The 24,171-nt window shown below is 41.6% G+C and overlaps 1 protein-coding gene across 1 annotated transcript in view; it reads right to left on the minus strand.

Moving 5' to 3' along the window:
* NINJ2 (ninjurin 2) overlaps window positions 1–23,413 on the minus strand; it is a 49,780-nt gene extending 26,367 nt beyond the window's left edge. The window contains exon 1 of the mRNA XM_056341637.1: window positions 23,279–23,413. Coding sequence (XP_056197612.1) covers window positions 23,279–23,311 — 33 coding nt within the window. The 5' untranslated portion in view covers window positions 23,312–23,413. The remainder of the gene's footprint in view (window positions 1–23,278) is intronic.
* Window positions 23,414–24,171: the final 758 nt, after the last annotated feature.

Consider the following 24,171-nt stretch of genomic DNA (forward strand, 5'->3'; position numbering starts at 1 on the left):
AACTTGAGTCAGCTCTGGTGCTGATACAGCAGTTATTCTATCAATCTATTAACACTGGAGGTAAAGTTAGACTTGGTCAATTCTTTAGTTTAACCACATAACCTGTGTAACACCTTTATTCAAACAGCTCTGCGGCATCAGGATATTGATACCAAAAAGTTCAAGTTCAAGAGATTCCAAAACCAAGAATGCTCATAGGGACTTTGCCATGTGATGATGGCAAAGTACATTTCTCTTAGTGCTGGGTTTTTATTTTTTTAAAGGAAGCTGTATTTTCCCTGAAGCAACTTCTCTGCTTTTGCTTAGTTTCCTGCCAGAGAACAGCACACATTCTAACATCTCTCCCATATATCTGTATCTTTTATTATTTTCCTCTTTATAAATAATCTAGCATGACTTGAAATGACAGTAAATTGCAGAGTTAAATAGACAGTGAAGGCAGTGTATCATTTAGATCTGATTATGTCCTGACATCAAAAGTTTCTTTTATTTAATTGATTCACTTAGCTTTAATGAAATTCCAAAGATGTAAATAGTTGGTCAGTAGGATTATGCAAGGCTTAAACAGATTTATGTCCCTTGAAAAGGCTGTGGAACTGTACTAATACTATTGTAGTTGCATGACAAGCTGGATGGGTATTCAACCACCTGAAGGATCTTCCTGTTTTGTCTTTTTCTGTAATGGTTACTTGAACAGAACACAACTATGGAACAGCACCTGAAGGTGGTGGTGTGTTTAGCTCTTGGCCTCAGCATTGCATGACTTTCTTCAGGATCTTTCAAGTATGTGAATAACCAAGAGCACCAGAGGGGTGTCATATGTGTGGCTGCAAGAGCATAGTAATTTTTTCATGAACAAATAACTACTTGAGAGCCCAAGGCATACCAGTACATGTCACATCTTCCTTTGGCGAACAGACTTCAGCACACAAAATCCATCTGGCTGCTGTGCTGCAGCTAAGCCTGCCCTGCCAAACCGTAGGTTACAAACTTCTACAGAGATATCTGCGTATCTGAAAGTAACACAAAAACACAGCAGCCATAGACATGGCCACTATCTAAGTCAAATTCTGAACCAAAACAATCCTCTGCTTGCTTTACTTTTCTATACCAAAGCCATCTGAAGCAATGCATGAATAGGTTAAACTTTTGAGAACAGATTAGGAAGGGATTGATTCTTGGTATATGCCAGAACAGCTTGAGCAGTAGCTGGTTTTGTCCAGTAAATATCCAACTCTTTCCAGGGTTTATCTGTTACAACCTCAATTACATGCTCTAGTAATCATCATTGAATTTCTTGTAGCATAGTTAAGATTAGAGAAAACCTGCATCTCAATCAACAGTTATATATAATCAATAATTACATAGTATGTTACTAACTGCTTTCAGCTTTTCCTCTGTTTTCCAAGATCAAGAAAGGTCAATATTTTATGCAGAAAATCTCAGTTCTCCATGCAACAGTCTCATAAAATATGAACTCTTCCATTTTATTGATCAGTGTATTATAAGTATGAAGTGTTTGTTCAAGATACCTTCCTACAGAGTATGGAATTTGCTAAGACCACACACTCAGTGGGTTTTACAGCACTAGGATTACAGTTGTGATAGCCAATGCTTTGACACTGAAATCTTAACTAGAGAATGTCCAAAGCTGAGTATGTGAGTCCCTGCAGCCTGAGATGAAGAGACAAGCTTTTCAGCAGAAAGTTGTAACTGATCCAGATCTTGTGTGGCTCTGATCCAGAGGAGAGTGCGTAATATGCCCTGATTACTTGGTTACATTCAGTTTATTTTGTTCTGATCTGGAAGGATGGTGCTAAGTGTTTCAAAATTGTCTGGGAAAGAAAAGTCAAAGGGAAAAAAATATATATTAAGTTGAGAGAAAATGTTTTAACTAATCCAACAATATTTTAAATGTTTTGTAACATGAAATACCAGGACAATCAAATCCAAAACAAAGATCTATTTCAAAATGAAAAGATGAAATGTTTCTGAAACATTTAGGTAGAAAACTTTCAAAAAATTTAGTGCTGTCAACACAGTTCTGAAAAGATTTATTAGAACTGTCTTTTTCTCCAATGGAAAATTATTCCATATCAAGATTTTTTTTGACTAGAACTTACAGATAAGCTGTTATATTGCTCCAAGTAAATGTTAGCAATGCTTGTTCAATATTTCATTATCAGCTCTTTCAGGACACTGAGCTGCCTGGGAAAAAAACCCACCAAACAACAAAACAAAACCAACCCCAAAACAATAACCAAAACTTTCTTGTGAAATTTGCTTATGTCACAGCTGTCAAACTGGCAATAGCAACACCAGCATATATTTGGAAAGATGGACATTTTTTGTTTCAAGAATATTCATCATTCCAAAGAAGACTATAAAATCATTCCAGACTAGATTGTCAAACCTGGAGAGAGGAAGAAATGGCTGCCTATTATGACTTGCTTTGTAACAAACCCAATTGTGCATATGTGTAGCCCCACCTGACCATGTTAATCTTCAATGATTTACAGTTCATAACCAAAAAAGAAAATGGAGAATCACTGTTTAAATAGCAGCTGCTCAGGAGAATATTCATTAATTTAGATCACGACTCAACAATGTGGTTCAGAAAACATAGTTCAGCAGTTGGAAACACACTAGAAATGGTTTAAATATTTTCTGGTTTTTCATCTTGGCAAATATATCCATAGAAAAAAACCCTACTGGCTAATTGCGTAGAGACATTGAATGCATGCCACTGGTGAATAATAGCATATATAGTGGACACAAATTCCAAAAGAAATTTTAATCAGTGCTCAGCTATCAATTTATACTCTGGCAAAAGCTGAAGTGGTTAGTATCTTATATTTTGTGGTCAAATGATGTCAGTCTCTGTGGACCAGCTGGGTCTACAGGATGAAGAATTAAGGGCTTGCTATCAAAAATACCCTCTCTGAATAATCAGTTCACTGGAATGTTAGCAAAATCACTGTAGCTTTTCCAGCTACAGCTAGGGTAAGAGATGGCTACTACTGCTAACAGATCATAAGTGCTTTTAAAACTGCATTTAATCCCTTGGAATACATCTAGAAATGGAGAGGAAAACAGAGAAGGCACTTCTTACATCAGCTATAAATTTGACAGTTAAATGAAGAAGCAGCCCCATTTGGACTACCTAGTGTTTCTGGACAGTTGGCAAGTCTGTACTTTCTGGAATATATCCTTGAACTGAGAAATCACTGCATTGTGGAAATGACATCTCCATATGTAAGAAGTTATTGTAGCCACCTGGAAAATGCACAGAAAGGACCTTCCTGGCAATTCTTTTCCTTTGGGAATCCAGGATCCCACAGAAAGAAAGACCACAATGAAATCTAATAGTAGCATCCAATACAAATGGTTTTCATTCTATTCACTTTTTTCTATTCCAAAGACGCCACCCACCCCCCAAACAGTTTCTGCTACCGCAGCATGGGGCTATGCAATGTGCATGTCTTGCAGATGTACCTGAAAGTCCCTGAGTAATAAAGTAGACTCTGCCCCACGACCATTTCCCCCCCATCACCCCTACATACCACAATCATCTTTAGAACGAGTTTTCAGTCAACGTGCTATTGTGTCTTGACACTGAGGAAACAGAAAGAGTAGACCTTTCCAGTGTGAATGCACTGAAGATGTCCCAGCTGAAATGATTTAACTATCTACCTTCAGAATCCCTTCATCACAGTCAATAGGAAGAGAGTCATGTGGTTCCCTGTGAAACCTCTCATGATGGGGACATGGTTGAATATGCCTAATTTGCCTAATGTCTGCCCTCAGGCCTGCCCCAACTGGTGCTGTGCTCCTGTGCACATGCTGCATTCTGCCACTGCCTCCAGGGTTCTCATAGCCTCCTCTTTACATCTCTGCCACGTTTTCTTGAAAGCTTTGATTTAGTACAGCAAGTTATCTTGTGTGCTTTTAATCCTTTTTTCCTTCCCCCTCCCTTAAGAAAGGAATTCTGCACTTACAAAGGGATTACCAAGTCTTGGTAGCATTAAAGGAGTGAACAAAGTGAAAGTCTGGGGAAAATTCAAGGCTATTGATGCAACTGAATCAAAGTTGGCATAAAATTTCATAATTCAAACCTGCTATCAAATCCAGTTCAGGTTCAAAGGAATCAGGAAAATAAAAAATTTTTATAGAGCACTGAAGTAAAAGTTAATCACATATTTTTTAATAGTATATGATCAGAAGAAATGTCTTAAGCTAAGATGATGTATCATCCCATGATGCCAGCCATTCAGAAACACTATCAAACTCCACTCGTAAAGGACTAGACTAACATCCAGTAGATGTGGTGGACTGAACCTTGTAAATTATCTTCCTTCTACTATAAGAGTAGCTTTATTGGGATTGACAAATGAGTAATTGAGATCTACTTTGGAAATAAAAAATGAACTATTTTTTTTTCTTAAGTAAGATGCAGAAACCATTTTCTTTTCATCTCAGTTTACAATAGAGAGTGTCTCAAGATCTTTGGGAAAACCTACATGAACTGAAAAGCAAGAGTACCTGTTAGGTACTCCAGTGAAAGTCCAAGACAAGACTTCAAATGAGTTCAGAAAGGCTTTGTAAGTGTCAGCTTCACATGTCTCTGGAGTACTTCTTGCTTTGCGTCATACACAAGTCATAGGAGGGAATGGATAATTTCAAGCTAAAGCTCCCTCAGTGACAACAAATAGAGTCAAAGGGTGAATCTGCTTTGTACCCACAGGAGAGGAGTCCCTCTTTCATAGAGTGGAGGTTGGTGTTTGAAGAGTTCCAGATGTCCTCCAGGTTATAGGTTGAGGTACTGAATGTAAATCATGCCTTTCTTTCCAGCCTCTGTCGGTTTGGCTGCAGATGCAAATGTCCTTGCTATTTCACACCTCAGATATTTAGAAACATTTCTCACACTCGAGAAGTTTTAAATCAGCAATTCAAGAACCTAAAAGAAGAAAGGTTAATATCCATGTTGTTCTTAATTAGCAAGCCACAGTTATTGTGTGTAACTAAATCAGAGCCTGGAGTGTGAATTTTGCAGGAGTTATAAAGTGATGATTAATCCCTAAATGAAGATGCCTCCCCTGTTCTTTAAACTCAGGGATTGTTCTCCCTGTTAACAGAGGAAAGGACTTTGCTAAATTATGTCTGATGAATCTTACTGGCAAATATGCTGGCTGGTAAAGACAAAAGCTGTTGTGTTATTAATGCATCAAAATTAATTATGCTAGTATAACTGGTTACCTTTGGCACAAGTACAGAGCTTGAGGGACCAGACATAGTGCTGCCCTATTTGTTACCATGGTAGATGATTATGAAAGGAGTACAGATCTGGACTTGCATAACTCAAAAGCAGTTCTGAGCAGATAGTAAATTTCCAGGTTAGGAGTAAAAAAAAAATACTGCTTTCTCAAAAGCTGTCATTTAGGACCCAGAAGGAATCTGAGCAACTCACAGGGGAAAAAAATACAGTGTAAAGAACTATGATCAATGTTGTACTGACTAATGGGTTCTCACAAACCACTCTGGAAAATGTACTTGATGTACCCTTAATCTGGTACAAGGCAGTAAGAACGGTTTAGGTGTGGCACCTATTTTTACCTCAGACTTCTCTGGCCGTATCTTCCATAGTTGGGGCTGAATGCACAAGCAAAATGGTGAGCAGCTTCTGTGAGACTGCAATAAACTATTTGATCTGAATAAGATGGTATAACTACTTGCTGCTTTAGGTAGCTGCTTTCCTTGAAATTGGAGTTTGGTCAAACTATGCAGTAAGCTCAGGAACTGTGATTGCTTGTAAGTACTGCTTCAAACTTGAGCAGGGTAAACAAGTAACATCTGAGATACGGAGATAGTTTTCTACTTCCCGAGAATGAAAAGCACCTATTTTGATAATCTCATCAATGCAAGGCTGCAGAAACTTCATCAGGAAATGGCAGGCAACAGTGAGCATCTTTGATACATAAGAATATTAGCAAAACACTCAGTAAGGTTTTGTGTCTCCTGACTACAAAGAAGCTTTTTCAAAATTATCTGCAGACCTGAATGCAGTCCAGTAGTTGAAGCACATTTAAAGTGTGCCAAACAGTGTGTTCTTCGTGTGTGCCAGATGTAAGCAAGCAGTGATTTATGCGTGCAAATGCCTCTGTGCATACGTGCATATTAGCTCAGCTGCAATTTAGCACAAGCACTTTTGAAAACTTGAATTCTGAGCTGCACTTCCCCCATTATTTGTTCTTTCATATTACAACAGGCTCTGCTCCTGAAAAGATAGAGTGGAAGTTGCAAGAAGCTGAGGAGATAAAAGTTTTAGCTCAGTAACAAATGGAGGTGAGTGCTAGTGAGTCATCTGCTAAGTCTGAGGGCAGATGGCTGGACGAGAAATTCCAAACCATTCTTTTAATGCTACAAAAATCTCTCTAAATCTCTGACTGTAACTATGGGGTTGTTCAAAACCAGAATCTGGAAAGATGAGAATAGTTCACTTTCTCAGAACTTAGCTTCCAAATACAGCTGTTAAGACCAATTTATAAACCTTTAACCTGTGTCCAATGATAGCAGTTACACATCTCTGTGCAGAAACTGAGTGATGAAAGGAACAAATGCACACGCATCTATAGGGAGGTGAAGACATTCCACTGGGGGTGGAGTTGAAGATTCTTTAAGGATTCTGACAAGGTGCCCTCTGGGTCCAGGGCAAGCAAAACTGGATGGAGAAAATGGACTTGAATTCTGCAGTGACTCATGATGCTTAGTGTGCTTCTGTATGTTTTAGCCCAGTGATAGATGCTGTTTCAAACCACAGGGAAGACATGTGGGTATATCTGATAGTGAGTAAAGCATTGTGCAGCTCTTGGTGGCTGTGATGCCTTGCCATCATGGTATGTTCAACCCATAAAAGCTATTCCAGTTGTGTGTCATCAGTTCTAATTGCCCCTCTTCATTCTTTTGTGGTATTGCATGGCACAGCTCTAAGAGGCCAGAATTATTCTCTGTTCTGCATTTGTACCCAAATACAGCTTCTGAATTACACCAGTTATTCTGCTAATCCCCTTCCTGATTTGACCAAATTATGTTAGAAACTGGCTATGGTCATCTATACGAAAAAGTGAAGCTATCAGCAAGACAGTGTCTTCCGCATAACTCTGAGGGTTACACCTTGTAGCTATGGTGATCTAATAAGAGTCCAGAGTAAATGCTCTTACTACGAGCCTTGTGTTCTCTTGTACTCTTGCTTTCATAAGATTCTGTTCTGAGCCAATTCAGCTCATTAAGCCAAGATAAATTAAAAAAAAAAAAAAAAAAAAAAAAAGAAAGAAAAATAGACGATTTTCTCCAGCTTTAATGAGCAGAATTGTTTGTGAGAAGGGTTTGGCAAATGCCAGTGCAAGGGCAAGGTGGGATGTGTCTCTGGGAGCAGCAGATAAGGAGGAGCAAAGGGTCGTAGGCTGAAAAGGCTCAGGGCCTCCCTCTTTTGGGAGCAGCAGGCTATTAGATCATCCTGATATCTAATCTTTCTGGTTGTTAGTCATTGTCTTAGACTGGGGGAGTCATGACAAAACTTTTGTTGCTATTGTTGTTACCCTTATGACACAGAGGAAACATGACTTATTTCACATAATTTCCTTCATGTAAACAATGAGTAGGAATTCTGTGTGTTTGGGACACAATGACTTCTCAACAGCTTTTGCTGTCTGATGAGAGTGCTGGGCTGGGAAATAAGGGTGATGTTGACTCTGGAAATGGCTACAAAGAGCAAGATGTAATCCTCATATGAAATATACACCGAGAGACCCTGAGGAAAGGAACCACTTATCTCAATATATGTTGTCCTCTTAAGGTCACTTAGGTAAGGTCAGTGTAGCAACATTTGATGATATACTTGTGCCAAAAACTCATTAGCAATCCAATTAAGCCACACAAGGGGTTAATCATGCAGTAGAAGCTGTATCTCCACTGGAAGTTTTGCCACTGTAACACCACAAGCATCAACTTCACAGTATGATATACGAAGTATAGGCTGAGGCTCATATGTGGCACAGAGTGATGCAGCATCCTGGGTTTTGTGAAAGGTAGCCGCACTGTGGAATGGTTCCCCCAGAGACGGACTAACAGTGCAAAGTATGGGTCTGGATCCAAAACTTTTAGCAGTTCACAAGTGGCCCGCCCCAGTCTCTTATTTCTAGTCCCTAACTCTTCATATACTTGTACATGGTTATACATATTTTTAAAGTCCCAGACTGGTCTCAGAAAACATACAGGAGCGTGCCAAGCAGGAATTGCTAGCATAGTATTTAGAATTTCACATTAGAGTCAAGTAGCTGTGCACGAACTCACCTAGCACTTTGTGTATTTTCAGAGTGTAATCTTTGGTTACCTGATTTGTGTACAGGTGCTCAAATTGTGTATGTGGAATGTCAGCAGCTGATTTACTGAAAACATTAAAAAATAGGTTACTATGTCTATGCAAGTTCACTACGAAGAATGCTCCCAAGCTTGCCTGTACATGTTAACTCTTTTCTTTCTGTACCCTCTAACACTGTACACAATAACCTATCTTCTACATCAGTGAATCAGTGGCAACATCTACAGAGCATCAGTTTCATTTACCCCTCCTCAAGGAGCTCTTTCACCATTTGCTGAAGCCTTCTTGTGACCCTTAGATGAAAGACACTTCATCTGTGTAAAATATTATTATTATTGTTGTTAGTCTAGTGTTTTCAGTGGGTTTCACTGGAACCTGATGTCCTGCCAAAAGTAACACCCTGGGAATCTTTCAACAACTGTTCCTGGGTGTTCTGTAGATTACTGCTGTTTTCTCATACACTGTCCCTGAGAACTGCATTCTCAGATTAGAAAAAAATGTCAGTCCTCTTCCCTCTGTGAAAAGAACTGCTGTTCGGTCTCTATATTAAAAGATTAAGCTAGTACTTTTTTTCTGGTGACTGACTATTCCGGCTGTGTTTTGTTTTCTCATTAACCCCTTTGGAAAACAAGTTCAAAATGTTAAATAAGATGGATGTGAATGATCTTGTAGCATTATGCAAACACTTTGCATAGCTGAGACTGGCCAGTTAAAGGAAGACTGCTGGAAAATTGGGCCCAGACATTCAGTCAGCAACTTTCAACCCTGCAGAGACAAAGAACCTTTAAGAGCTAACTTTATAATGAGGAGCTATAGTGCAGCATGGCAGAAATTAAAGGGAGGCCCAAATCCCCTTAGTGACAATTGTGTTTTTCAGAGATCTCCTGAGCAGACATTGCTTTGGGAGACCTTTGGGAAGGGGTGTAGCAAATGAGGCCTCCCTAGGAGACTGTGTTGGGGAAGCAAATGCCTCTGGGCCAGAACAGAAATGGAAGGAGATTAAAGCAGAATAACCATTTCTCTGACAACTGAATGCCCAAATTCTGCAAATGTAGTCTTCTTCTGAAACACATTTGCATTCAGCCACTGAACATGCAAGTTTCTGGAGCTGGAAACAAATTTTTGCAGGAACAGACGTTTCTTATGATTCCTTTGTCACTTTATCTGGTGTTTATCCTGTAGTTTCTCATTTCAAGGTGACCAAGGGACAAAAGATGTGGGAACCGCTAACGCAGAACAAATGCCCTGGATTTCAAGTGAGGTTCAGACATGTTTTGTACTGGCACTGGATTCTTATAAGGAGTAGCCAAAAAGCTGTGTCCAAATGAACTCCTGAATGTTTGAGGAGGATGGAAGAGTTAGGGGAGAAGGAGGGGGAAAAAACCCTGGACCACGTGGGGCAGACTAGGCACTGGATGCCTGTGTTTGAGGCAGCATGGTGGCTGTGATGGTCATTAATTGGTATGAGCTCAGAGAAGCAGATCATATTAGCTCTCAGTTTTAGGTGTATGTTGAAACAGTTATACATACCTAGCATGAAGTGATGGAGGAGCTTATTCTTATAGTTTATTCACTTTTGATCACACTTTTCTGGTTTCTGCCTCCTCCAGCAGAGCTCACTGTCATTGGAAAAGCTCAGCTTTATTGTCAATGTGTTGTGCAATAGCCCTGTGGAGGGGTTTTGTGGTGCTTTTCTGTGCAGTCACTACAGTCTTTTTCTGAAAAAACACAACCAAATGCCAGTCTTCCCCTTTTTTCTTATTCACAGTTTCTCATATCTTGTTTGGGCACCCTGATATTCCGATGCTGCTGCTTGATATGACCAGAGAAGATGGGCAAAAGAAACTTCTTTCCACTTATTAATATGATCATCATCACCACTGACTCTTGTTCTATATTTATCCCTACTTGAGAAGAAGATAAACATTTAGTGACATTGTTACAATTGTTCTCCTCAGTTCTTGACCCTGGCACCAAATATTCTTGTTTTCATTGGGTCTTTTGAAAATGTCTTACCTTGTAATCTACCTTCTGAAAATATACTGCCTCAAAGGATACCTCTTCAGTCTTCCACCTTGAAGGCCTTCATTCAGCTACACCCACTACATTTGAAGGCAGCTGTGAAGACTTTCCTCTCCTTCCCTGCCCTCCCTACCTTAATTTCATACATCCTTCTAACACCTTGGCTGCTGCAGTATTTGAGTACAGAATGTGAATTTCCCTTTGCTCACAGGTATCAACATGTTAGCGTTGATTGTGTACGTAATACAGGTGCCTTGGGCAAAAGGCAGACTGAATGCTGCTTGGTAACAGATACAATATTCCCACAGTTTTGGGCCCACAGGATATTATCTATAGCATAACCAAGAGGAGTCACAGAGTCCTACCTGCCCTTCACAATGCACCAAGAGGAGAAGGCAGCCTTCAAAGGATATAGATCTTTCCATACAAAGATTGTGATCAGTAAATAGCAGTGTTCTCTTAGCCTGTGTATTTTGCTGGTCCTAAAACAAACGTCCCACAAGTGTTGCTCTCATTTCTGCTGAATCAGCCTTACAATTATGCCTACTAAGCAGATGATAACAAATGAAGAAGTACTTTGTCATGTGCCATGTGTATGGAAATGGCTGATACAGCTGGAGGAGTTAGTCCTCTAGGCACTGTCCCTTATTTCTCAGAGAGGTCAAGAATAGTGCTAGAGATTGTGTCTTCTGATTGAAGGATAGCCACTGAGAACAGTATCATTTCAGATTGCTCCAGCCAGAGCTGCACCAGTATATACCCTCAATGTACTTCATAAACAGATTTATCAAGTCCATGGACATACGTGGTTAATTGTACAAGGCTTATGGTAAAGCTCAGTGCTACTTGCTTTTGCATAACTCCTTTGAGGTTTGGTTGGCTGAACTTTACTTTTCATAAGTCATCTCATCATACGTAAAATAAAAAAATGGGAGGAATATAAAAATTATGTTAGGCACAGCAATAACAGACAGACTAGGCTCCTAGCTGAGAAACAAATTCTCGTCAGATAGGAAAAAACAGGGAGGGGAACAAAGGAAAAAAAAAATTGCTTTTGGATCAGAATGGAGAGGAATGTATTGTTATCACTTGCAGCCACAAAGTGATGCATCTTTTTATTTTTTAGCTAGCTGTTGGCGGCTACAGAGACACCTTTCCCTGCAGCTGGCCAAGCATCTGAGTCAGTTGCTCCCACAGGAGAGATAATGTCCCTGTTTGTATATTGTGTGAGTAAGGCAAGAGGAAGCCTTTAAAGCGACCCTGCCCCACCCTGGCTGTAAACACCTGAGTTCACCACCATGCTGGCCCTCATCCGAACCCTGAGCCTGTTCCCCCACCTGGGAATCTGTAAAAGAACTGCCATTTTGCCATGGCCCAAAAAAGTGAATACTGTAAAACTGACCGAGTCCAATAACTCAGGGATATGCCTGGAGGCTTGTGGCTGAAGGTAGCACAGAGGGGGTTGAAAATAAAACAGTGGGCTGCTCAGCTCAACATCGCTAACCAAAAGCTAACCTAATTAGTAGCCACCAAGACCTGTTGCCATCTGCTCTTGAGCTGCCTGTCTAAACCTGGTCCTGAGTTCAAATCTCTGTGTAAAGATACAGATCTACCGTGGGCTTGCAACGCTGTCAACATCAGAGATAGCTTTAGTTATCTCTTTCTTTTCACGGTCTCAGCAGAATTATTAGTATTAGTATTATTAGATCAGCTCAGATGTGAAACGTATCTCTTGCTATACTTAGTTGCTCAGGCTAGGATGAAGTGGGGAGTTCCATCTTCTCTGGTTTCTTGGAATGGAGACCTCCAGGACTCTCAGTTCTCTGTATCTGTAATCCCCCTTTTGCTTACTAACATTCATAACCTGTTTTGTGGATCACACTTCACTGGAGCTCTCTTCTGGGGCTGCACTCCTGGTTTGGTTTTTTTTTCCTCTCCTTCATTATTTGCTTCCTATACTGAAGTAGTCGGGTTTTGGTGTGTTTGTTTTGTGGGTTGTTTTTTTTTCTTTTCTTTTTCTGGCACGATGAAGATACTGGCTCCTCTGTGCATGTGTTAGTTTTTTTATTTTGGTAGGCCCCTATCTCTTTTCCCCAAGATTTGTATAGCTGCACCTGGATAGGAGTAGTCTTCTCCCTCAAACTCTGTTGCATCCTGGATCCTCATCTGAGAAGGAGGGGAGAGGGGCTTTTATTGTGCTGGTGGACTTTGCCATCCCTGTCTGAATCTGAATAGGCCAGCATTATTTCACAAGTGCTAAATCCACTCACAATGGTTTTAAATGGTTGAGCTGCTGAGCCAGCTGAACAGCAAACACCAGAGGGGAAACCACATTTCGTGAGCGTTTCAGATTCCTTCAGACTGTACGTGGAGCCATTAAGAGCAAAGCAAAAGCCCTTTGACACAACTCCCTTCGGCAACTTTTTCACAGCTGCATGCCAAAAATGGGGGCTGGCTAAGGAGCTGGTCCAGAATCAGCTCCCAAGAATCTAGCACATGAAGATGGAGTTCAGATCTGTTTCTGTTAAAAGAAAACAGCAGCATATTATATTTTCTTGTAGCATATTAATCCTTTGCTGGATGTCTCTCTGATCAGTGTGGATTGCCAGTCAAGGTATCACTATGGACAAAAGATGAAAAAAACCCACGTTTATGTTACGAAGGAATATTTTTTTATTGTATTTGTGTTTGTTTTCCTTATTCTTCACATCTAAGTTAAGAAGAACCCAGATTGTGTATCTCATGGTCTTCTGATCATCCCAGAAGAACTAGATCTTCAGCTAACATGACCAGCCAAGATCCAAGTATGCAAACAATTATCCCATTGCAATAAGATGGATGAAGGCCTATCTAAATGAGCTGCTATTTCTGTCTCTGTCCAGACTTGTGAAGTCAGGGGACTTAATTCTTCCTTAGAAGATTTAATTGCATATTCCCTAAATAAGTTCTTTCACAGTGTTCTGGATTAGTTTAGACACTTTAGTAATGGAGGGTTCCTAGCCCAGACAGTCTTGATAGAGTGATTGAGCAGTTACACTGAGGCAGCAATAATAATTGAGAGTGGTGGTGAAGATGAACCTCCCCCCTCCAGTGCTTCAGCTCCAGTCAGCAAAATATGTGTGACCACAACCTGAAATCACACAGGGATGTGCACGAACATTTAATCTTGAATCAGCTAAGAAAAGGTGCAAACTTAAAGTAGAATAGTTGCATCAAGAACCTGTATGGTCATTCTGAGTCAGAATTTATGTTTAATATAATTTAGTTTGTTTTGCTTCGGCTCTGGGGTTTGCTTCCTATACCAACATGGCTGAGCATGACTCTAGCTCCATCAAGAAAGAGGTGCAAACACAGCTATGCGCCTGAACTTTGGAAAGTGTGTCAAAATTTGTTTCCAGTTGATGCTGAAGTACATTCAGCAGGGAAGTAACTGTGTATCATCTCTTACTGACAGCTTCAGTTAATGTTCTTCTTTACATTGTGTGAAGTAACAGAGTGATTTCTGATGACTAAATAAAACAATATTTAACAATTTCTTCAAAAAAATAGTGGAGATTAAGCATTTAGTCAGTGAGAAGCAGAGATGAAACCACAGAACACACTGCTGCTCCATGGCAATCCACCCATCCAAACACAGATGCTCAGTCTTTCATTCCTGCTTCTGTCACTCACTTTCTACTTGTGTGTCTTTGAGTGCATCAGTGGTCATTTAACCATCTCTGTCTTGACTTAATATCTGTAAAATAGGTAGGAAAACACCTCTTGCTCCATGTGGGGATTGTGAAATTAAATTCACTGATATTTATACAATGCTTGGAGAACTAGGGACAGCAGAACTTTGTTCTCACACAAGTCCTGTCAGAGTACAGAGTATTGTTGTGTTGTTATTTTCTGAAGAAACATTCCTTCAGCAAAACAGGTTACAGAAGAATGATTGGTTGCTCTTTAGCTCTTGTTAGCTTGGTAGGAGCAGTTATTTTTCTTACATAACTAAAGTCTGTGGTGAATTTGGGACTTTTTTTTTTTTTAATTCCCAAAAATATTATTTGGAGTTGTGTGAGTGCAAAAATAGAACTGCTGAAAATATGCATAAATATCCACAAAAATTAAAACCCTAAATTAAAAAAAAAAGAGCCTGAACAATCCACATATCGGTACCTCACCTCATTTGCTTGTTCTCATTTCTCTAAATCTCCTGACAGGATTCCCCCAGAATTTCCAGCACTCGATGAACCTTGACCAAGCAGCTTCGTGAGAAATTTCTTCCTCAAGGGTTATTTTGAATAGAAAGTTTTAAGATCCTGAGTATAATGGTTTTCACAGCTGTAATTAGAGAGTCACACATCTGATTCATATAATTTGACAAGGAATTATAACTCGCCTGGTTCAAAGGAGTATGTCAAGGTGTATGGTAACTGGTGATGTGAATCTTGCAGCTTTTCCATCATTCTGGTGTCCAATTCAAATGTTTCTGTTATGTGTTTACATACCTGGGGCAGTCTAGATTACAGTAGCGGAGCTCATTTCTTGTATTGCCTTTTCTCAGAGAGAGTTTTATAAACATTTGACTCATAAGCCAGGGATGGGGAAATGGCAGTCAAAATGCTCATGTACCCCTTTGTACTTGGAGAAGCTCATAATTCTGTGTGTTGTTATTGTATGCATGGAGCATCGCCCTTTTTTGGTTCTCAGAAGAGAAACAACAAATTAACTCATATTTTTCAGGAAAGACTAAGAAATGGTGACTTGAGCTGAAAGCTTCCATTTTAGTGGTTAAATGAGTGGAGGTGCTATACCTGTTTGATAGCTGAGGGTGAGCAGTAAAGCAGGTGCATGGTTCAGTCCTCAGGCATGGGCTGGAATGAAGCTGAGGGAGGCAACTTTTTGGCAAAAGACACAAAAATCCGTTTAGCCATGGTTTAATGGGTACTTCACATTGCAGAGGACTCCCACTCACAAAGATGCCTCAGTGTGAAGTTTTGCTGTTGGCCAGCCAGGAGAACTGTGTGTTGCCACCACCATAATCAGGTTTATAATTACTTACTAACTAAAAAGCACTCCTTGTGCACTCAGATCTGTAAGATGCAGTGTGGGTGAGATGTATCTGTATCTCAATGTGTAAAAGAAGTATCTGGTGAGAGATGGTGCCCCTAAAGGTTGTAGCTGAGGAGAAGATGGTGGAATGAGGGGACAGGGGTCCCACTGGTGGTGGATATGCAGGTGTTGTGAGCAGGACAGGCCAAGCTGGCGGTGCAGCATGGGGGCGGCAGGAGGGTTGTCTTGGGATGGTTTCGTGTGGCTGCTGGCTGACCTTGTCCTCTGAACGGAGTGTAGCCACACTGACTTGCTACCACTCTCAGTGGGGTGTGGGGCCCCTACCGTGGAAGGCCCTGAGTGTCCCTTCAGCTTCTGGCGCTGCACAGGCACCATCTTGTTATCTCAGATCCTGTGGCACTTAACCCTCTTCCCCACCCCTGCAGGGAGACCATGTGCCCCCTGGGCCTTGCTCCCTCTCTGCTCTTCCTGCTTCAGTCGTATGAGCTTTATAAAGTAGGCACAGAAATCTGTTATAATTAATAAACTTCTGTAGCTGCCAGCCTCTGGGGTCCTCTCCCCTTACCTCAAGAGAGGTGGCAGCACCCCCCAACTCAAGTGACTCCTGCCCTCCCAATCTCCTCTTCAAAAATGTCTGGGCTTCCTCAGGTAACTTTTATACAGCCCATTTCCCCTCCCTTGCAACTTTGAGCGTTTCTAGCTGTGACCAGAGCTTTGGCTCCTCTGTGGTTATTGGACATGGAGGCAAGGTGCTGTGCACTCTGGTCTTCAATGAACCAGCCCTACAAGGCAGTGGGGGAAAATGTCCTGTTATGTACTGTTATGGCAGCCCCAGGTCTGAGTGAAACTCCTATGTCTGGTGCCACATGGCCTCTCATGCAGCCCAGGGAGGTCTGGGCATGCCTCATCCCTGTGAGGCCAAAGAGGTGGCACCACTCATACGGCAGCTTCGCCCTCAGCAGGCCCAAGGCCTGAATGATCTGCAGTCAGTGTCCTCTGGCAGCACGGCCTCTTTTCTGTAGTTTATAGCACTTGGTGGGCAACTTTTTAGATATATCTGAGGAAATGACTGTTCTAACAGCACATCATTGCCTTTTTTTTCTGCTGCAGGGCTATCTTAATCCTACCTTAACCCTGAACCCAGTAGAAGAATCCCATTTAACAGCAGTCCCTTGTATTCTTCTGTGGGAGGACTCTTTTGGGAGGAAACTATTGTTTCAGTGAGAGCGGATTCACTGCCCAATGGGTCAGTCCAGCTAACTGACTATATGATATACTCTCTATCAACAGCCCCTTTCTCCTCTTTCCCTTCTTTACCTTCACATGCAGGGTTTCGCCATGGACATGGCCTGTCCAGTACACAGCATGGTGCCAGGCTTGCTCTCTCCGAAAGACATTGATACTTTTCTTTCACCATCCCTCAACAAGGTGGGATATGAGGGAGCAGACCAGCCTCTGGTGTGAGGCGTCTGAGTTCTGTGGGATAACTCCAAGGATATATGTGACTCCATATGTGCCTCATTTTCCCCCAAATACCCTAAAACCTGTGGTCCAGTTCCTCAAGATGAAAAATACCATCCCCACGTTTGGGAAGGGCATAAGTGAATGTTCACCCGAAGTGGGAAGGCTGGCCGTGTCCAGGTAGAGCAGGCAGGAGGAATGTATAGGGGAGAGAAAAAACACTACATCTGACTATAGAACAAAGGACCAATCAGTACTGTCTGTAAGGAAAAGTCTCCTTTTCAACATGTTGTGATCACACTTGTCTGTCTTCTAGTGTGTGTTACTGGTTCCTGGGACCAGCACAGGTAATGCTATCAGACTTGCAGGTCCCTGTGGCTGGGGGAGAAGCGCATAGGATCATTCTTGCTCCAAAGCATCATATCCTGGTTCACACCTGCCTTTTAACTAACTATGGCATAGTGAATCTCTTGCCTAAGCCTCTAGCTAGCCCTGCGAAGGCTTTACTCTCAGGTAGCAGTCCAAAATCTTGCAGTCTGAGTGATATCCGCTAATGAGAGCAATCATCGCTACTGTTCGGGCCCTCCCTGCTTCTTCCACTGGCTAGACCCAGGCTTGGACCTTCATCTAACTCATCTGAAGCGAGGGGTAGCTGCCACTGAAACGAGAGATCCTGCTGCCTCTGCATGCTCTCATGGCCACACAATCTTAGTCATTGGCGGTTGTATGATTCACTGCAGGACAGCAAACCAGAACACTAACCCTGCCAAAAAGTGGTTAGTTTCCTCCGAGTTTAGCTCTCTCAACCAGCTTTACCAGGGTCAAATGAATGCCACACATGGTGTAGTGCACCTCTGGGAACGAGGAGTGGGATCCTGTTTGAGGGGCTGTAGTAACAGGGTTAGTTTAGTTAAAAATACAGTGAGACAAGTTCCTTAAACTCTGGATGGCTGAGTTGCACACACCATACAGGCATGTCACAGGAGCAGCTCTTTTGTAAGCACTTGAGATTTTCTTTCCAAAAGGCTTTCTCTCTCTCAATGCAGACTGTCAATATCCGGGCCAAATTACAGAACCCAAGCAACGCTACTGAAGTCCACTGGGGCAAGGACACTGCCCCATGGTTGGTGATATCAGACTGACACTGTTCTAGGAAATCACTGAAGGAGAGTAAAGGTTCTACAGCACTGGAAAGCACAAACTGGCTGTTGCTGCAGAAGCCAGCAAATAAAAAAAACCAAACCCACAAAAAAACCAAGAACCTGTAAGCACATCACAGCCTCAAGGCACACATTAAAGCCACAAAAAAACACAAACTCCAAAGTCTAACCCAGTTGTTAACACACTTCTTGCATCCCCTCATTAAGCCTAGACTGAAGGTGGGATGTGGGAGATGGGATTTACAGTGGTAAGTGGGACTTTCCATTTGTTTTGTGGGTATTTCAGAAAAGTCCGCACTGTCATGCCTATAGCTAGCTCTATTTATCTGCCTGTCTAAAATCTTCCTGCTGTAGATCTGGTAAAAAACTGAGCACTGGAAGTAAACTATCCAATTATTTTAAATCTTTTTTCCTTGCAAGTTGCTTGTAAACCTGTCTTTATTTCTGCAGATGTATTTTGCATGCAAAGTATTCACCAGTTTCTGCCAAAAATTTTCAGAGTAGGGTCTGCTTTCCAGAATGATTATTTTATCTGTTTACTCTTTTTACTTTTGATGTATGAATGATTCCCTAAATGGTGAGGTATTATTTTTGCTTCTCATCCCAGAGGACTGTAAATTTTTTTATCCAAAGACTAAGAAACTACAAAAAGAAAGACGCATCATACAATATATAGCCTCTTTTGCAATACAAATATGGATGACATTCATCTGGTGCATGTCCCTTAAACACCCATTTATACAGAACATAACACCCATGCATGAATAAGAAAATATAAAACTACAAACCTAATAAAACTCTGGAGCCATTTCGTGTCAGGCCCAATCTTTGCTCTGTTCTGGAATATTCATCTCGGGGTCTGACAGACTTAGCCATAGCAATAATGTGTGAGTGTTACTGATTTCAGCCATCCTCTGACTTTCCCCTGGTTACTGCTGCCATGGTGGGAGTGGTGGAACGGATGTTGTCTCAGTCTTTCCCATTCAAAGTCTGGTACGTTAGCTTAAATCACCGATGAAACGGGGTTGTGTTAAGATGCCAGATCATGAACTGCAGCAGCTGAGGTACACAGCTAAACAGATTTTATGGGTCTTTTGCTACTGAAAAGAACTGTCCTGTATGGCTCCCTCCTCCTCTCTCCCCCCCTGCAAATCTCTATGGAAGGGTTGGAGGCGAGAGTCAGGGGAATAATAGCATAAAGAAGTGCAGATAAATCAGCCAGAGTGTGACTGTCAAAGCCATACTTCTTTTCTAATTTGTAAAGCTTTATTTCCTGAAGTTAAAAGAAATTGGTGATGGGATCTTGTTGGGTTGTTTTATTTGTTTCTATCCCAAATGTGTTTTTCTGATCCCAGCTATCTCAGGAAGCACTCTGTTATATCTCATCAGGTTACTGGTCTGCCTGCCTGGTTTCTTTTTAATGGCAGATGCTTAACAGGGGAAGATGAAAGTTTCACTTTGAAGCCACAAATAAAGACGTCTGGGAAGAAAAATGCATAATTCAAATTAATTGACATTGAAGTTTTATTTTTTTATAGGTAAATTAATCTTTTTAATTAAAAGATTTAAATTCAAGTTTTATCTTTTGTGCTGGCTGGCATAGATCTGGTGAGGCTGCTCTACAGCCTTGTGGCTTGCTTTTTCACTTCAGCACAATTTCCTTTCTACATCTTTCTGTGCATAGTTTGAGGTTTTATTGGTCTTCCTAGAAGTCACAACTGGAAAACAAACTTCTTTGAAACACACATAAAAGAGAATTTTTGTGAGGGAGAAAGTGGATTAACAGGAGATACTTCTTACTGTTAAAAAGGAGTCCTAGGTCTCACTTAGAGACAATTGGTGTATAACTTCCCTAATGCACGGTATCACTCGTAGTCTGGTCAGCAATTGTGCCGTTGCCTGTAGGGAACTGAAAAGCATATTTATTTTTATCCTGCTATTGGCTTATGGGATTTAAAAGTACCTTTTTTAGCTTGCCTAACTGTAAATATTGTTACTGGACCTCCCGACCTCTTCTCAATGTTTGCTCCAACATTTGACCTTCTAACTTCGTCCAGGAGATGGCAAATTTCACAGGCTGATGACAAGCTGGCTGAGGGAGTGTCTCCTGTTATGAAGACTTTCAATTTTGCTAAGTGAGCTCCTGTTCTCATGTTTTAGAATAAGCAAAAAAGTTGGGGACTGATCAGTTCTCTTTAGAGCCTTCTTAAATCTTGATTGCCTCTTCTAGCTCTCTCCTATGCTAGGCCAGAGAATCACATTGTTTTCATTCTGTTGTTACTTGTTTAGGGTGGCCACGCACATGTTGTATAAGAAATGCCAGCAGGTACTGTGCAAGTGCTTTGGGCACAGGACCCTCTTCCTATACATAAAAATTCCTATTTCTGTATTGTATCATAGTTAACTCTCATGACTGCTCCTGCTAGTCCACCCAGGAGCTTTCTGAGGAGGTGTGAGTCATGCGTTACCACCCCAGAGTGTGCAGTGCACATTCCCACAAGCTCTTCATAAACCCACAGCTGGAAACTTCCAAGATGACACCTGCTCTGCATTCAGTGCTCAGAGCAGGGACTCAAAAGAGGCTTTTAAATGTACTTTCAACTGAAAGACTTCTTTTTTTTCTCCACCACTAATCACTCCTCCCACCACCTCACACTAGTCAAGTCACGTCATTGCCAGGACCCTCTGCTTGCCTCAGCTATGTGTTGCAAATCCCAATTTAGGATCCTGATGATTATGCCAATCTGTTGCAAATGGCTGATTTAGATTGCTTAAAGAATCACCATCAAAGCTATTAGCGAAACTGGTTTTAATACGGTGGTGTAAAAATGCAACTTAACAAAGTTCACTGGCAAGGTTCACTCTATTACTGTACGGCACAATCATCTGAACAGTGATTCAAAACTACCAAGGCACAAATCAAAGTTACCAAGGCACAAATCAAAGTTACCATACTACAAGGTTATGCATGATATCAATTGCTTACCAAAGATCTGTTGTTGGTAAAAGGTGTCTCTGCCTCAAGAAGCAACCTTGAGAAGCATCTCAGCTCAAGGGGAGATTAGCACCATGCAGCCAGGCTGCTTAGCCAGGAGAGCTCAAAGAAGGCTCATTTAGGCTGTCACATTTATGGAATAAAGTGGTTGGCTCGTAGTCAAACTGCATACAATGGTAAAGGTACGCATGAGACACCTTGTACCCCCAACTTTCTTTGTTCCTTGATAAATGAGTCTTGGAAAAGTCACCCCCTATTCATGTATTAATTGCATGATCGGTGTTCCAAGCCCATATGCATCAATGCTTTCTGTGTCAGTCTGCTCCTCTGTGAGTTTTCAGAGAACTGATTGAATCTAGAGGAGTTCATAGCCTGTTTATGGCTTAGGCCTTTACCTTCTTTGCAGCCTGAATCAAACTACTATTAGTTTGGTTAAGGGATTGAGTACATCCATCACATTATGTGGTCATATGTAATGCTTTTTCCCTCCCCTGCTAGTGCTGTGTATTTCCTGGTCATAAGCATGCAGGAATCGGTGTGCATTCACCTATATTTTGTGCTGTCTAGTGACTTCATGAAATCCCTGTAAGGTGTCACAAAGAAAATCTCTGGTCAGTAGCAAGATTTTTCTTGTGGCAACCTGTGTAGACATGGATAGAAACACTCCACATCTTCCTCCTCTAAAAACAGATAGGTAGGCTCTTTTCAGTTTTGTAACTCAAGGAACCTTTGACTTTCTGGGCTTATTTATTTGACTATCATAAAGATTGAAGATGCTGAGAACCACTTTCGGGTCTTCACTTAACCTCAAGATGGGTTGAAAGAGAAAAATTTAAACCTCGGATTTTTCAGAAGTTTATGAGCATTTAATTGGTGAAGCTGATTTTTTCATCTATGAAACCTGGGCTTCAAATCCACAATAGATCTGAAACTTTCTATTGTGTGGAATGATTTAGTATTCAAGGAGTTAATGTGACTTTTATTTAGCATAATTTTCTTGTCCCCTGCCCTTTGCCCCCAGTTTCTGGCTTACTGATTCTGTATTTTTCTCCTTATTATCTAGCTCCAGGAAAGCCTAACCTCTCTATTCCCCAGTCCTAAATAGAGTGCATTTTCACCAGCTGTCACAGCTACCTGTGCCACGTCTCTTATCTGAGCATAATTGTTCCTAGGTCTTCAAAAACTGCTCTGTACCTCATTTCTCAGTGGAGATACATTCTGCAGGATCGCAGTGCCTGAGTCCTCCTTTCTAGTTAAGCATAATTGTACTGATTATTTCCAAGGGCACAAATCTTTCCATTTCAGTTTCTTTGACGTGGGCCAAAGAAACAAATATTGAACCCCCAGGTAGACTTCCCCACTTTCAAGTCTAAGGATGGTTAAGATCATCACAGACAGAAAAATCAGCTACAAAATTTGTACCCTGCTGCCAGCCTGCTCAGGGCTGGAAGCTGTGCCCTGGCCAACATTTCATGTTCTTCCCTTCTCCAGAGTTGTCTGAAGTGTGGATCTGGACTTGAACTTCTGAAGTTTGATGGCTGTTTGTGATCTGGGCTTTTGATTCCATTTCATCTCTAATAGTTTCTTTTTCCAAACCCTTGGGCAGTTGCCCTTGCCTAGAACACACGCTGAGCACAAGAAACAACCTTCTTAAAAAACACAAACAGTCAGAAGTGGAACACAGAGAACTGAAAGAGCTTCACCAAGAAGTTTTGTTTCCCTATAAACTCTACATAGGAAACTCTGGCCTCTGTGCTCCCTCAGCATTTGCTGTATTTATTTCTTTTCCTCCTCTCCAGATTGGGAGCACTTTGTGCCAAACAGAGAAAGGCTTTGTGAGATGAGGAACAGCTCAGATTTTTGCAGCTTGTAAAGTATGTGCTGCCTCCTTCTGAAAGCTGAAGGCTAACTTCTGCCCCTGCTGCCTCTCCTTCCCCCAAAAAGCAGCTCTTTTTAGTAATACCTCTTCTCTTACCCTCACTCTTTTGGAAAAAGGCTCATAACAGCTCCTGGCAGAACAGTGCAGAGATCCTGCCATTACCTTTTCTTCAAAGGAGAGCAGAGGAAAAAAGCATCACTGAGTTTTCAAGGGAAATTAGCTGCCAAAACTGAGGAGTGAATGATAGGAGCGGTGGATTTTTTCCCCAAAACTGGGGATCTTCCCTCCCGCTTCTCCCTCCCACGGGTATTTCCCCAAGATGGACTCACTTGAAGATTGATGTTCTCTCCTTCTGAGGCCATCCTTTTGCCCCCAGCTCTCTTCCTCTGCAGACGGTACACGGAGTGGGGCACTCTGTGCTCCCAGAGACTCTCTTCGCTGGACCGGGACGCGCAGCTGCTGGAACAGACCTACTATTCATCTGCCAGCAGCCGGCCGGCCGCCTTGGCATCAGCTGGGGGGCGAGAGAGGGGGTGGCACGCCAATTCTTCATTGTCCAGGCAGTCCATGGAACAAGTGTCCCTCTTAGACTTTCCGTGACAGTTGTGTTCATTACGTGTCTGTGCTACGTCTCCGAGTCCAGCTGAGCCTCATGAGCTCACTTGGGCTGGGACACGGTGATGCAGCCAGTGTACCAAGAGGTTCCTGGCATGGGCTGTGTAGCTGCAGCAGCGATCCCGATCTCTCCATCTCTCAACCAGCATGCAGCAGAGCGCACGGAAGAAAAACTAATGGTTGAAGAGATTAGGTCCAGAAAGTTGTGCCTGCTAGCTACTGCTGCTGCTGCAGATATTGTTATATCTCAGATAAAATTCGCACTTTGCTCTACAGTCCCTTCTTCTCATTTTTCTCCCCAGTCAAAATGCCCTTCCTTTCCCCTCCACAACATTTCATTTAGTTGAATTTGATATGTCTGTTCTTAGCTGAAATTAAGTCTCAGTTTTCACTTAAGCAAAAGAAAAAAACCCAAAACAACTGTAACTGACAGTGGAATGGAAATGTATGCAGCCAGAATCAAGTCACAGTGCAGAAAAATAAGTTGTTATCATTATGTGGAATCCTCAGGCAGAAAAATCAGTGTAATTCTCTAGATTTTAGAGAAACTCTGCTACTCTGTACTACCTGCCGATCAGGTAGGCGTGTTTGGCTTTTGAAAGACAAT

Source organism: Falco biarmicus, chromosome 5, assembly GCF_023638135.1.
Source record: "Falco biarmicus isolate bFalBia1 chromosome 5, bFalBia1.pri, whole genome shotgun sequence".
Taxonomy (NCBI): domain Eukaryota; kingdom Metazoa; phylum Chordata; class Aves; order Falconiformes; family Falconidae; genus Falco; species Falco biarmicus.